The 16,319-nt window shown below is 34.9% G+C and overlaps 1 protein-coding gene across 4 annotated transcripts in view; it reads left to right on the top strand.

The window, feature by feature from the left end:
* LOC129001992 (A-kinase anchor protein 17A-like) overlaps window positions 1-15,713 on the top strand; it is a 35,326-nt gene extending 19,613 nt beyond the window's left edge. For all 4 annotated transcript variants that reach the window (XM_054429468.1, XM_054429467.1, XM_054429465.1 and 1 more), the window contains exons 6-8: window positions 301-385; window positions 4,270-4,368; window positions 12,896-15,713. In XM_054429468.1, coding sequence (XP_054285443.1) covers window positions 301-385; window positions 4,270-4,368; window positions 12,896-13,665 — 954 coding nt within the window. In that variant the 3' untranslated portion in view covers window positions 13,666-15,713. The remainder of the gene's footprint in view (window positions 1-300; window positions 386-4,269; window positions 4,369-12,895) is intronic.
* Window positions 15,714-16,319: the final 606 nt, after the last annotated feature.

Below are 16,319 nucleotides of genomic sequence, written 5' to 3'. Positions count from 1 at the left end.
GGTTGTAACCATCACAGATTAAGACAGGTATTAGCCTTGTTTTCCCCAATGTTTAAAATATTAAAGGTTATCAATATCCATTGTGGTTGGAATAGCTTTTTTGTATTAGGAGTGCATTGTAAGTTTTTCCCACTTAAGAAGGAATGAGAGTGTTTAATAGAAACGCCAACAGTGAAGTCAGCTCGTTTAGCAAGCAGAATGAATAAAATGGAAATGAGCTATTTTGCGTACATTTGCAAGTGTGGCAATGTGATCATTTCCATGCAGTTTTAGGAAAAATATATATCTTATCTATTACAGGAAGAATCAGGGAATGACCTTCAAGAAAAAGAGAAAGCGCTTAGAGATAAACTTGTCAACAAATTTAAGCACGATGATAAAAAGGGTGAGTGCATTTATTATACCTTTTGTTTGGTAACTAAATAAACTATTCGTAAGAGAATGATCCAAACCCTGAACATAAAAAATTGTCATATCTGCATACAGGTGTATTGATAGATCTATATACTTGTAGCAGTTTTTCGACCTAAAGAAATCACACGGGTACGGGGAAGAGTTAATCCAAAGATCTGTTAACTCTTTTGGTAGACAGTGAACATTTAAATATTGATCCTAGAGTTTAATTTAATTAAAATTAGTAGTTAAGTTTTACACCTAGTAAAAAAAAAAAAAAAAAAAAATTTTTGTATTGTCAACTACGTACAACTTACCTTTGAAGCCAATAACAAACTATGTCAAATTTATTAAGTTGAACATGCTAAGAGTGCTGGCTATCCCTGCAAGTACAACCTCTTAAGGGATATGTTATTCATTATTGTACAGTGTCCTTTAAGTTTTCTAGTACATTTGACTCTGTACGTATACATTTCGGGTTGGATTAAACCCATCATCAAGTCTACAGAAACATGAAACATCCTCTTTGCAGATTCATCACTTTTGGATTACGACATACACATAAATGACGTTTAAACATAAATTTGTCCATTTAATCCTTTGCAGTCGTATTTGTTGTTCTATTATCCTTCCCTTATGGATCGGAAAGGCCACACTTAGTGGCCATTTGGTTTAATGACACAACATTGTCAGCCCTTAATGTAGCCCCACAGCTCGGGCAGGCCCTTTAAGCAATTTCTGATCAGCTCGGCTAGCTACCCCATAAATCAACCCCCCACCTGTTTCTTTATTTTTCTTGTTTTCGATTCCCTCCGCTTGGGAGGTGCTGCGCTCCCTCGACAACCATCGGAACTATCCACCAAGCTGTTGTTTTTATGAGCTTATAGCAATATATCTCGTTTTTCCTTAGTGTGTTGTGCAATAGTCCTTTTAATGCCTTTTAATTTGTAATAAATTTATATTTATGATTTTAAATGTCCTCAAATAGAGACCTAACATCCTATACCATACGAGATTTATTACAAGTTGATGAAGATGACGATCTTTCCATCTCACATTTTATAACTGCACAAACAACTTTATTAAGTGACGCCAGAGACATAACATCGTTAACATTGAGAATGCTCAGGCTGATAATTGTAAATTAACCATTTGCATCGTTTTTGATTCAGTTGTAACCGTAAAAGATACTTTGAGTTTTAATATATTTAAGAATATTAAATAATTTAATTTTTATTAACCTTTTGATATCTGATTAATAAAGTTGTTATTAAATATTAGTGTACATAATTAAATCCTAATGATGACCAAGTTAACAGTTATAATATGTTAGGTTAAAGATCAGTGTTTTGGAGTTAAAAGGCTTGCAACACGGCATTTAAATCCAAGCCTCAGAGGTAAAAAAGAGTAGTAAAAATGGCGGCCAAACCAGGAAAGGAGGGGGGCCAATATGAGTGGTCCAGCCGAGTTATAGGCGTCTTCGTATATTTTACAACTTGTCAGCATGTTACGGATCTCTTGGCCACAAGTAGTGGCCTTCCGACCGCTAAGGGTTAAAAAAACTTATAGCATTTCGGTCGGGGAGCAGACTGGTGATAGACTAAGCGATAGTCAGTACGTAACCTTGATTACTTCAGCAGGCAACAATCGATAATAAAAAAATACAAATATAGTTGTTTACGATTTTGGTTTTTTAAATATAACTATTTAAAAACACTTTATGTTTTTGATTAAGTGGCCTGGGTCGTTAATTAATTCTCAGTAATTGATCTTTCATTCATATGACAAGTGGTTGAAAAGTCATATGAAGATTACGTTCCATCCATAGAAAACTTCAATGCACTATGATGGTTGAAACTAGATCCAGCTGTTCTCCTCCATCATTAGACTTTGATTAATGAGTACGGCTAAAGAACTGAATGTAGATCTAAGTTATCAAGACTAGAGTTATTTTATTGAGCACTCGTAAAAAACTTTCTTTGAACTATTTCTGCATGACTTTACCTTTATGACTACAAACGGATCAACACTAGAGCAACATTTCCTCAACTCCCTATCGTTTCCAAACCAAAAGCCTATGATTAAACTTGTAAAAAAAAAAACGGTCAGTTCAACATACATTATTTTTAAAACGTTTTTATTAGGTCGCTTTCTTGTCCGCTACAAATTTTGCAACCGATTTTATACTAACTTCCCGATGAGCTAGGGCCTTGAAACTTGAAACATATCTCACAAATGGAAGACAATGCAATATTATACAATTTAATTTTCATATTTCCCTTGGGCTACGCCCCATGGGCTTGTTTTTATTAAATCGATTTCTTGCAAATTTTGATACTTCCCGATGAGCTAGAGACTTGAAATTTGAAACATAGCTCACAAATGGATGACATTGCAATATTATATCATTTAATTTTCATATTTCCTTTCGGGCTACGCCCCATGGGCTTGTTTTTATTAGCTCGCTTTCCTACAAATTTTGATATCAATTTTAAACGATGTTCCCGATAAGCTAGAGACTTGAAATTTGAAACATAGCTCACAAATGCATGACAATGCAATATTATATCATTTAATTTTCATATTTCCCTTGGGCTACGCCCCATGGGCTTCCAAATTTTTCATGTTTACATTTTGAAAGGATGTAAATATATCAACTAATTTAAGTCAGCTGTAAATACTTAAATTTGACAGTTCGAAGAGCAGAGGTTAAGAGGTACAGGTTATGCTCCCAAGAGATTCTTTATACAAACAAACATTTCAAAATAAAGATAAACAATCTGATTGCAGGTATCAAGGTGTTTGTAAATAATGTCAATTTATGTTTATTTAGTATTCTATAAAGTAAACAATAAATATTTCGAGTGAACGCATTGCAGAGAAGTACTATATTTCAGAAACATTGCGATTAAATAGATTGATATATTTATAGTTAGTAGGTAGGCCATACATGCAATCTAATACATAGTTATATGCAAAGAAACTCAAATAAACCTTAGATTTCCCACATGCTTCTGTCTTAATCTGATATAGATGCTTGAAATAGATTTAACATGCACACACATTAAAACTAAAAAGTATAAAATAATTTATAAATAAAAAACTTTTTTAAACAAAACGTTTTTAAACGCCCTAAAAAGTAGAAAATAATTTACAAATAATTTATAAATATGTTGAGAGAGTATAAATACTTGTACGATTTAAAACGAAAAACGTTGGGTGCATGCAATTAATTGATAATAATACAGTAGGTGAAGGTAATTGTAAACTATCTATTGCATGCACCCCACGTTTTTCGTTTTAAATCGTACAAGTATTTATACTCTCTCAACATATTTATAAATTATTTGTAAATTATTTTCTACTTTTTAGGGCGTTTAAAAACGTTTTGTTTAAAAAAGTTTTTTATTTATAAATTATTCATCCCATTTACATCATGATTACAGTAAACCTTTCGACACGGGCTGAGCTATTTTGTCAAGTGATATTAAATGGTTACTATTGTGATGTAAACTTACTTGAACATTAATTTGTCATTTATTGCTGACTTGAGACTTAACTAATGAACAGTGAAATTGTTAAGCTTTTTAGTATTTTATAAATTTGGATGATTTCTATATAAGACTTGTGTTTTTACTTTCCTGTATATTAAACTCCATTTACTCCTTATAGTAGGACATTTCGATGGTTCGACACCCCTTAAGTCCAGTGTCGAACTATCGAGGTTCTACTGTACAATCATTTACCTAGCTGACATCTACTTACATGACTAAAGAAAGACCCTGACATTTGCCCTTTGATTTTTTATACAATAAGTTTGGAATAATGTAAGTGTTCATTACCAAAAGTGTGTTTAAAGCTAAATATGTTTTGTAGATAAATCTCACATGAACAGAGATGAAGGCAGAGGTTCTAGCAGTGGTTGTGATCTTTCTGATGCTCCGGAGGCGTACAATGATCTGGAAGTGGACCAAGGTACCTTTTAATTTAAAAAATTAATATTCTAGATTTACAAAATTATGTAATACTAGCAGTCTGCCTGTTATACTGACGAGGGTAGTCAGTTGAAAACTTATTACAATGGATATCCACGAAGTAACTGCCGTCTGGGTGTGGCGCGATAAGTAGTGGGGGTAGGGCCCTGGTTCTCACATCGGCGTGCGGAGCCATTCAGTACGCTTTTAGTTGTGCTAGAGAGAGCATCGTACAATCACGCGTTCTGTTGTTATAACAAAAAAACATGAGTGCCGCCATAGAAATTTCCGCCAAGTGTAAAGTGTGTGGTGTAATCAGATATCTGTAGTCGAAGAATCACACAGCGGCTGAAATTCATCGTGAATTGTGTGCGGTGTATGGCCCAAACATTATGAGTGAAGGTGTAGTCTGTCAATGGGTTCGGATTTAAAAATATGGAAAAACAAGGTTATTTAAACGTTTATTAATACAGTAGAACCCCGCTAATTTGAATTTCACGGGAAAGTCAATATACTTCGAACTATGGGAAGTTTGAAATATAGAGAGTTTGAATTATAGAGGTCAGAATGAATAAAATTTGAATTATGGAGGTCCCAGTTTTATGTGTGGGGAGTTTGAATTATAGAGGTTAAAATAATAAAGTTCGAACTATAGAGGTCCAAGTTTATTGTTTAAAAGCTAAACAGAATATTATTCAAACACACATCTCTTGGACAAAATACTGTTTATTTATTACCGTACAGGACATATTGAATTACAGTATTAAAAAATGACATATTCAATCAAAGAAAATGAAATTGAACATTGTTTATTCTGTATTAAAAAAGTCTGTAATTCGTGACTGTTTTAAGGCTCTTTTGCATTGAATATCAATACTGTTTTCAATGGTTACAATGGCTGAAAAAACATTACCACCAGTGTCACTTGATTGTTCGATAAAATTGCGAATGGTTTCTATCGCACGCCGCGCTTCCTTTATTGTAACGAAGTGAAGCTGGTCGTCTGCTCCCGTCTCGTCGTCTCCACCCAACCCATCGTCTTCTGCTTCTGCCTGGTCCCTGTCGGCCACTGCCGCCACTATCTCGTCTTCTGTCAACGTTACGTCGACTTCAACGAAATCTTCAAATGTTGTGTCATTTACGTTACAGTGAGTCATTACAACATTCCATTCGCTCTCGATTAGATCTTCAACAGGTTATGGTGTAACTGTGACGATTTCTGGTTCAGTTTCTCCATTTACAAATCCACACATTTTAAAGCAATTGTTTCTTGAGTTACATTTTCCCAAGATTTGTTTGCCATTCTCATCGCTTGTAGGATATTGATTGGAACGATGGCGTTCTCTTCTTCGATATTTGATAAAATATGTCTAACAATTTCTTTCCTGTAGAGCCTTGAAAATTTTTATTATTCGCTGGTCCAGCGGTTGAAGTTTTGACGTTGTGTTGACAGGAAGGAACTGAACTTTGATTGCGTCAAGCTTTGGGATGTCATTATGGGCACTACAGTTGTCAATGAATAAAAGAATTTTACGTTTTTCCTTCTTCATTTGTTTGTCTAGCTTAAACAACCATTGCCCAAAAAGGTTACTATTCATCCATGCTTTTAGATTTGCGTCATATTCAAAAGGAAATTACTTAACACCAGCAAACTTTTTTACCGATCATAAACGGCTTTAACTTTTCTGTTCCTATCATATTACTCGCAAGCAAAAGTGTTGCTCGAACTTTACTGTTCTTACCGCCATGACATTTTTCGGTTTTGAAAGTTAAAGTTTTATCGGGAAGACATTGGTAGTACAAGGCTGTTTCATCAGCATTAAATATGTTTTTAGGATCATAGTCTTTCAACATTGTTTTTAGTTCCTCTTTCCAGTTTTTATATACATTGTCATCAACGCTTGCACTCTCTCCACACACCTTACGAAAAACAATGTCATTTCTTTGTTTGAATTTCTCCAACCAACCATTACTTGCTCAAATATTTTCATGGCCTAATGATTTGGCAAAACTTTTAGCTTTTTCTTTGAGGATTGGCCCCCCTTCACTTACGTTATGGTCCCTACATTGCTTAAACCATTTTATCAAGCATTCCTCCACTTCAGGAAATTCGGATTTACTCTTATTGTTTAAATTACCTGCCTCCATTTGTTGCCTAACTAGTTCCTCTTGTTTAAGGATTGTAGATAATGTGCTGGCGGGGATACCATACTCTTCAGCTATATCCTTTTTACGTTTTCCACCACTGTTCACTTCATCGATTATTTTATGTTTTTCTGCCAAGGTTAAGGACTCTTACCACTCATTCTTGCTCACTGCACTAGCTGTGAAAATGACTGATGAAGTTATGATCGACGCTCATGTTTGACTGGACTTATGCTTAATATTTTATAAATTTGAAAATCAGCTGTATTTTAATTGTATAATTTTGGCAGTTGATTTATGTTGACTTTTTGTAAGTTTTCTAGAATAAAACAATGATGAAAATGTTACATTTAAAAAAGAATTGATTTTTTCTGTGATTTAGTTCGAACGGTCTAATTTCCACAAAAGTTGAACCGTACAATGTTTAATTGTTTCTAAGTTTGATTTGTTTCGGTAATTAATCCTTTTACAGGAATTGAGAACAATTCTAATTTTATTACAACCAGAAGAATTGTAAAACATGGCGACCGTGACAGGATAAGAAATGATCGAAATAAATCGACTTAAGAAACAGAGAACGGTAATTCGGAGATCGTTTACAACTCTTTCGCAAAGTATCTTGGACAGATTGAATTCCAACGACCATGATTACCCTGAAATCGAAGCAAGTATGAAACTATTAGAGAAAAAGAACGACCAACTTAATGAACTCAATGATAAGCTACTGGAAAAACTTCTCGAATCAGACTGTCCGGAGGAGCAACTCACCGAAGAACTCAGCGGATCGGATGAGTATTTAAATAAGTTCTTTCTGATAAAAGCTAAATTTGACAGTTTGACTTTGAAATCTAATGAGGATGTAGCTTCAAGTTGTAGTAAATCATGTTCAAGTAAACCGAATACCTCAAAAGCTAGAATAAAACTTCCTAAAATCGAGTTTGTTAAATTTGATGGAAATTTGAAAAATTGGCTACACTTTTGGAGCCAATTCCAAAAGATTCATTTAGACTCTGAACTTAAAGATGAAGATAAATTTCAATATCTTATTCAAGCTACTGAACCCAAATCTAGGGCTAGGGAAATAGTCAATAGTTTCCCCCCTATAGCTGACAATTACCCCAAAGTAATTGAATGTCTGAAGTCCAGGTTTGGGAGAGAAGACTTACAAACGGAAATCTATGTTAGGGAACTTTTGAAAATAACTTTTCAAAACTCTATTGAAAAGATTCCCATTTCAACTTTGTATGATAGGATTGAAACTCAACTTAGAGCTTTAGATACTTTGGGGGTAACTACTGAAAAGTGTGCAGCCTTACTGTACCCCTTAGTTGAGTCATGTCTCTCTGAGGAACGTCTTAGGGCATGGCAAAGATCACTTTGTAGTTCGGGGGATAAACCTATAGATCTTAAAACAAAGTTAGAATCCCTTGTTCTCTTTCTAAAAGGTGAAGTTGAATCAGAAGAAAGAATAAGACTAGCTATGGATGGCTTTGAATCTTGTCAGTCGGTAAGTCAGCATAGGAGCGGTTCTATTAGGAATAAATCAAATTTGACACAAAGTACGGGTAAATCAGTAGGAAGACCAAACTTAAATTCACCTAGTACAACTAATGACTCTAGAATTCCATCCGCTTCAGACTTAGTTGATGTACCGTCTAAATCAACTCTGAAATGTATATTTTGTGAAGGTTCACATGGTAGTGAGAATTGCTTTAGTGCTAGAAAACTCTCCTATGATGAAAAGTCAAATATTTTGAAGAAAAGGGGATTTTGCTATTTATGTTTGAAACCAAAACATCTAGCCAAATATTGCAAAGCCAAATTGCAATGCAACATTTGCAGTGGACGACATGTCCCTTTAATGTGTAGGCAGGGAGTTAAGCAAGATGACAGTGGCAATAAAGTCTCTGAAGCACAAGTTGAAAATTCATTGTCTGCTAATACAAGATCAGAGGTCTTATTGCAAACGCTAAGTGTATGCATCAAAAGCGATGATAAGGTTAAGTTTGTGCGAGCGCTAATTGACACAGGATCGCAGCGATCCTATATATCTCAGAATCTTGCAAAAGAAATGAAGTATAAAGCCATTCGAAAAGAGAGGCTACAACATTCACTGTTCGGTGGAGTTAGTAGTGAAGTTGAAGAACACACTTGTTATAGAGTCAGACTTAGTAACCCAGAGACCAACTACGCTTGCAATTTTGAAGTTCTAGATAAAATAAAAATATGCAATGCTTTACCAGTTGCGGGACTGGGGAATTGGATGAAGGAGTTACAGGAGTTAGGAGTAACAATTTCTGATACTCATTCAGGGCCTATTGATATTTTGATTGGTGCAGATGTCGCTGGAAAACTTTTAATGGATGAGCGAATAATTTTGAGTTCAGGTCTCGTTGCAGTAAGAACCTTGTTAGGATGGACCTTGTTAGGAAAGACTCCATCTACAGCAGTGGTATCTACAGAATCCCCTAACGTCATGACTACTCATACAATGTTGCTGAAGGACAAACCAATCTCACAGCTGTGGGAATTATATGTCATTGGAATTGAAGATCCGAATTCAAGGAAGAACAAGATTGAAGAAGAAGTTGAAGCTACAGAGTTTTTCAACAAATCTGTTCAGATCAACGATGACGGACGTTATGAGGTGCCTTTACTTTGGAGAGAAGGGCATCCACCCTTGCCGACCAATGTCAACATAGCGGTCAAGAGACTTGAATCAACAGTGAAAAAACTCCAGGAAAAGAAAACATATGATGTTTATGATGCCACGTTCAAAGAATGGGAACAAGAAGGTATAATTGAAGAAGTCCCATACACCGCTGACTTTGGTAAGTTGGGACATTATTTGCCTCATCGGCCCGTCTACAAGGAAAACAGTACAACAAAGGTAAGACCTGTCTTTGATGCATCCGCTAAGGAGTATAATCAACCTTCATTGAATGATTGTCTCAGTAAGGGATCTAATTTGATTGAATTAATTCCTTCCATTCTGTTTTGCTTCAGATTAAAAGAAATAGGTGTCATTTCTGACATTAAGAAAGCTTTTTTGCAAATCAGTTTGTCTAAGTCCGATAGAGATTTCCTAAGATTTTTGTGGTATGATGATGATGGAAACCTCAAAATTTATAGACACAAAAGAGTAGTTTTTGGTGTGACCTGCAGTCCATTTTTACTGGCAGCTACCATTAACCATCATTTAAGTTTTGCTATAAGGGGAAATGGATATCCCAAGCCTTATGTCGAACAGCTCGTGCATAGTTTCTATGTCGACAATTGTGTAACAAGTGTGAGCTCTGAAAGTGAACTGAATGATTTCATTTCCCAAGCAACTAGTTTATTTTTAGATGGGAAATTTGAACTTAGAGGGTGGGAGTTTACTGACAAAACTCTCTCACCTACTACTCAACCTGTTGGTGTATTAGGTATGCTGTGGGACAAGAGAACTGACGTGCTTAAACTTAATGTTGATTTTCTCAAATCAGTTGACTTGCAAGTAGTTACAAAGCGTAAAATGCTTTCTATTACTCACAAAGTTTATGATGTTGTTGGGATTTCTTCCCCAGTAACACTGCTCCCTAAGATTCTATTGCAAAGGACTTGGTCCATGAAATTCAAATGGGATCAAGAGGTTTCAGATGACATAAGATGTGACTTTCTGAAATGGTTCAGAGATCTGGGATATTTAAGTGAGATTAACATCCCTCGTTTTTTCGCTGGGGAGGATGGTACTTTTAGTTTGCATATATTTTGTGACGCTAGTAAATTCGCATATGCTACTGTCGCATTTCTAAGGACTGAGGCCAATGGATCAGTCAATCTTCATTTTGTAGCAGCAAAGTCACGAGTAGCACCAGTGAAAGACCTGTCAATCCCTCGACTGGAACTATTAGCAGCCACAATTGGAGCCAGAATTGGAAGGTCAATCTTCGATAGCCTTAATATCTCTGATTTAGAAACACATTTTTGGAGCGATTCAACCACAGTCATATCTTGGATTCAACGAGAAGACAATTGGGCTACTTTTGTTTGGAATAGATGTCAAGAAATAAGGTCATTATCTTGTAAAGACTCATGGAGGTATGTACCTGGAAACCTAAACCCCGCTGATGTAGCTAGTAGAGGATGCTCGGCTAAGGATCTAGTTGATTGTAAATGGTGGGAGGGCCCTCAGTGGCTAAGACAACCTCCAGAAGAATGGCCAAAAGTTAAAATGATTTTCAACGACGAAGAAATCCACAGTGAAAAGAAGAAAGGAATCGTATCAGTTTGTACGAATTCTGAAGAAACTGAGTCAGGCTGGTATTATAGATACTTCAGCAATTTTGAAAAGATCGTGCGTATGGTAGCATGGATCAATAGATTTTATAATAATTGCCGTAGAAGTGAAAAAGTAAATGGTTCCTTAACCCTGGAAGAAATAGAAAAAGCTGAAGTCAATGTTTGGAAACTAGTCCAGAAAGAGAGTTTTTGTGGACTGAAAGATGCTAAACTTGCAACATTATGTCCTTTTGAAGATAAGAATGGTTTGATCCGTGTAAAGTCGAAGCTTACTGACAGAAAAGACCACGAAAACTTCAAGACATCAATAGTACTACCATCGAAACATCCTGTTGTACAAATTTTAATACGCTCTAAGCATGTCAAGACTTGTCACGCAGGAGTTGAGTATTTATTAAGCATTTTGCGTGAAGACTATTGAATATTAATTGGGCGGAAAACAGTAAAATCGATTAGGTCAACAAGGGACATACAAGCTGGAGAAGTTGTCATTGTGGAGACGGACGACAAAAGACGTCTAAATTGGCCTTTGGCAGTCGTAAAAGAACTCATACCGGGTAGAGATGGTAAAATTCGTCTAGCAAAACTCAAGACGAATTCAGGAATAATTTTGCGGACTATCCAAAAAATTTACTCTCTTGAAATACAAAATTGTGAGAAAGAAGAGTTCCTGAAAAATGAAAAAATTAAGAACAAAACGAAGCAGGATAATAAAGTGATAGATAAGAAAACTGTGACTAGAAGTGGACGGATGGTTAAACAACCAAAACGGTTCCTCCAATAAAAACCTTGTGTTGAGGAACAAGTTACCTTACGTTCCTCAAGGTGGGAGGATGTGAAAATGACTGATGAAGTTATGATCGACGCTCATGTTTGACTGGACTTATGCTTAATATTTTATAAATTTGAAAATCAGCTGTATTTTAATTGTATAATTTTGGCAGTTGATTTATGTTGACTTTTTGTAAGTTTTCTAGAATAAAACAATGATGAAAATGTTACATTTAAAAAAGAATTGATTTTTTCTGTGATTTAGTTCGAACGGTCTAATTTCCACAAAAGTTGAACCGTACAATGTTTAATTGTTTCTAAGTTTGATTTGTTTCGGTAATTAATCCTTTTACAGGAATTGAGAACAATTCTAATTTTATTACAACCAGAAGAATTGTAAAACACTAGCACTAACACTCATCAACTAACAATCAATTAGGTCTAACACCGCAAAATCTGCCTGACTGTTAAAGACGTCTACGTTGCATATAAAACGGTTGGGGACTGATGAGCTAACTGTGGGAAGATCAATAAGAGCATCAGTTCATGTTTCAACAGGAAAATTTTTTGTCGTGAATTCGAATTGCACAGGCTTACGGTAACGCAGTTCGAATTGTAGAGGTTGACTTAGAATTGTGGAGGTAACACTTCGAATTACGGCAATAAATTCGGTAGAGGCTTGGGTACGTGCAAATTTTAATTATAGAGGCTGCCTAAAGTGTAAAAATCACTTCGAATTATCGGTATAATATTATTTTTTGAATTTTAGAGGTTTTCTGATGGGAATAGACAAAAGTTTCTAATTATAGAGGTTTTCGAATTATCAAGGTTCTACTGCATGAGAAAATGTGACAAAAATAAAATAAAACTAGGTTTTTCAAACGTTTGTTATTTTATTTCTAAAGTAGCTTGGCCTTGTTTTAATATGAAGACATTATCACCAATCCAGTGAATACAGTTTTAATCTTGATCCATAAAACTTGCCAGTTTCCTAGGAGTAGGCCGTGTAAATCGGCATTTTGGCATCAGAAATTGTTGGAGATAAGACTCATTTCGGCTTTCTCAGGCTGTATAAATGATTCTACGCTATGTACAGACAAACCTGTAATTTTATTTTTATAGATGGTGTCCATACAAGTGGCCAGTTGTGAAAGCAATAAGAACTTTTAAAAAAAATTGATAGGTCTTTTAACACATTGATGATATAGTCAAATATTTTTAAGAATACCAGACTATGTTGAAATTTATATTTTTGCGTTTTTAATGTTGTCGAAGAAAACTCCCTAAATAAGAAATTTCATATATAAATAAATATTTATTATATGTTATAGAAGAGTACAACCAAGGATTTCATCGTGGGAGAGGTCGAGGACGGTTCAACAGAGGAAGGTGGCGCAACAACTTTAACTTCAGAGGCAATCAATATCCTCATCCTCAAATGCCTTTCCAGCCGTTCCCTAACCGAGGAGGGTTCTTTCCTAGAGGAGGCTTTCCTCGATGGCCTCGATATCAGCGAGGGAGAGGAGGAGGAGACCATGGCTTCTTTCCCCCTCCTTTCATCGACCCTTTCTACCTGATAAATGATCCGTATTACAAATACTTTCAAAAGGTCGCATTCGGGAACAACCACCCTAGGTCGAAATCTCGTTCTCGATCTCGCTCCAGTTCCAGGACCAGGTCGTATTCGAGGTCCTACTCTAGGTCGTACTCAAGGAGTCGTAGCAGATCTCGTAGTGGCAGCAGGTCGAGACATCGGCGCTCTCGCTCTCGCAGAAGCAGTAGTCGTTCTAGATCCAGATCCAGGGGACGCAGAAGAAGTAGACGCCGGAGTCGAAGTCCTCGACGCAAATCCCATTCTTCCAGACACTCGCACAAAAGTGATAAGAAACAAGAGAAATCGGATGTGGAAGTAAATGTAGAAAGAGATAAATCAGTAGATAAAGTTCCGTCTGTACATACATGGTCGAGATCTCCTTCCCATTCTAGGTCTCTCTCTTGGGAGAAACGTAAAGATGAACCTTCTTCATCAACTGGTCACAAGCACAAGAAAGAGAAAAAAAGGAAGAAAGAGAAGAAGAAAAAGAAAAAGGATGACAATTAATTAAGTCGTTATCTAGTCAATCCATTATGTTCACGTGTCAAAATCACCTTGTGGTCCATTGTATCTTATTTTTTTATTTTCTTACAATATTAATATTACATGTGAAATTGTCAATAGGGTTAGTGTCATACTTTTAAAACTTTATATTTGTGTTATATACAATTGTTTTCTTACAATAGTTTTTAACAGTGATGGATGGGTTGATTGATATATAAATTAAGTGGATAATCTAAATACTGATAGTAATACATTTAAAAAAAATTTCTTTTTTTACCATTGATGTCTAGGCTATTAGCTATAATAAACAGATGAGCAGTAGTTTTTGGTTGTATTGAGCATTAGACTTCAATTTCTAACAATAGGTACACAGTAGATAACCTCTTGTTCAGATCTCTGGTTTAAGCAGCCACTCTCGTGTAGCTTTGTCCATAGCTACCTAAAGACAAAAAATCCTTTTCGTCCAGGGTAGGATAAAAGTTATTGCCATATTAATTGATTGTTTAGTGTTAAAAACCTAAGTTGTCTTAATTTGACATACACAAAGTGTGGGTTTTGTATTAAGTCGGCCTTAGTCCACTAACAAGACTACAAGATCACGCCATTCATACTTGGCTAAAAATTTCAGTCCCAAGGAATCCAATCGAGAGGGAGTCTTCCATAATTTAATTACAATTTGTGTCAATTCAATGTTTAAACTATAAAATAAATCCCTTTATAACCTGACTATATCTTTTGTACTACAGCAAGTATTTGATTTGTTTTATTGATTAAAGAATATTAACTGAACTAAAAATTGATGTCATCACAATCATCCTAGCTGTCATATAATATATGTAATATAGCGTGTCGCTATGCGTCACATAGCAAATAAACCACAAATGACTCAACACAAACGGTAAGAAAAAAAAGTGAAAAGAGAATCAACCCATCCTTATTTTTCATTTGCTTTGTTTTAAATAAGTAGCAGGCAAGTTCATTTTCACCAGAGGTAATAATTCTTCACAACCACAGTAGTATGTACTCCGATTATCCAAAATCATTGGGGATCAGGATATGCTGAAATTTTAAGTAGTGGGTCCCAAAAAATTTGGTATTTGACATAAAAACTAAATTACAACAGTTAAATAAATTGTATACTGGACATATTGTGTGCGGTAACAGCGGGGGCTCTCATTTTTACGCTCATGTTGCCATAGGGTCAACACAATATCGCTTCATACGCTCCCTCTGGGATTTTATTAATAATCATATTTTTAACATTTTACTCAAAATTGATTCTGATAATCTGATTTCTACTGTGGTTATGAAATATCTTCTGTACATGTTTTTAAAGCTCAGTTTTGACTCCCATGTCTTTAGTTGTAACTTGTATAAGGGAGTTTAACCTTTGGCTATCTAGTAGCTAAGATAGTTTAAGCCGATAAAAGTTTCAACCAATTTTCATATTTAACAATAATTAATTATTGTGAAAACAAAAAGTTAAAACACTCTGTTTTTTTTTTACTATTCAGGTACTGTAGAGACTGATTCTTATTTAGACTCTTGTATTTATAGGGCTCACAAATTACATGTCTGTCCATATTCCTAGAACAACCCATAGACCAGTACAATCTGGTTTACAGATGTTTTTGTTGTGTTCATTTACATGTCTGTCCATATTCCTAGAACAACCCATAGACCAGTACAATCTGGTTTACAGATGTTTTTGTTGTGTTCATTTATTGTTTGCTGTCATTTCACTTATTCAATAATAATTATTGAATGAGTGAAATGACATTAATTATTAATGTTGGACTGTACTACTTCTGAATAACCAACCACCTGTATTTTTATAAACCGTACGAAGTGTTATTATAAAAAACAGAATACTAAAGATCCTTAATTAACATAAAGCTTTAATAAGTAATAAATATTATGTAGATACCATTCCAGCTTAGAACAAACCTAACTCTTTTCTGTTATTTCATTGTAAAAGAGCTTATTTTCCTTTTTGTACTTAGAAAGTAAACATGAACATTTGTTATTAAACGATTTTCTAAGAGATATGTCTTTTTTCATTTCTTTGAAGACCTACTTAGAAAAGTACTCTACTGAATTAACTCTCATTCAAATTATGTATATAAGTAAAACTCTCAAGCAACCAGCTATGTTAAAATCTCATTGCAGAATGTTGAAACTTAACTAGGTTATAGTAGTTTACGCAACGATCATGTTAAGATAGTGTTGTTAAGATTATTTACGTGAGTTGTCTTCACTAAATTTTTAATTACTAACAATTACTACTCATCAAAGATAGTTTTCATTAATAACCTCTCATTACCACTGACAATGATGCACATCAAACACTAATTGCACCACTCAACAATTAAATTGGCCTGAACAGTAGATTAGTTGAAGCATTACAATTGCGTATTACTTCTTTTCTCTCAATCCTTGAACCTCATTGGTCCGTTACCGTTTTGTTCTTAGAACAGTATGATGTTTCAAAATAAATAAACTAATGAATGGTCAGGAAAATTAAACAAATTCTTTTGATACTGTGTTACAAGACCAACAGTCAATCTAAGAAACGTTATTGTTTTCATTTCTTAAATTGTTTGCTGATCTTGAGTCAACTACCTTTATTTTGATACATGTAGTTATGTACAACATTT

The sequence above is a fragment of the Macrosteles quadrilineatus genome, unplaced genomic scaffold (genome assembly GCF_028750875.1).
Source record: "Macrosteles quadrilineatus isolate MER2022 unplaced genomic scaffold, UCM_ALF_1.0 Scaffold_9__3_contigs__length_116548681, whole genome shotgun sequence".
Classification (NCBI taxonomy): Eukaryota; Metazoa; Arthropoda; class Insecta; order Hemiptera; family Cicadellidae; genus Macrosteles; species Macrosteles quadrilineatus.
The sequence above is the reverse complement of the archived record's forward strand: the minus strand, read 5'-3'. Positions and strand labels throughout refer to the sequence as shown.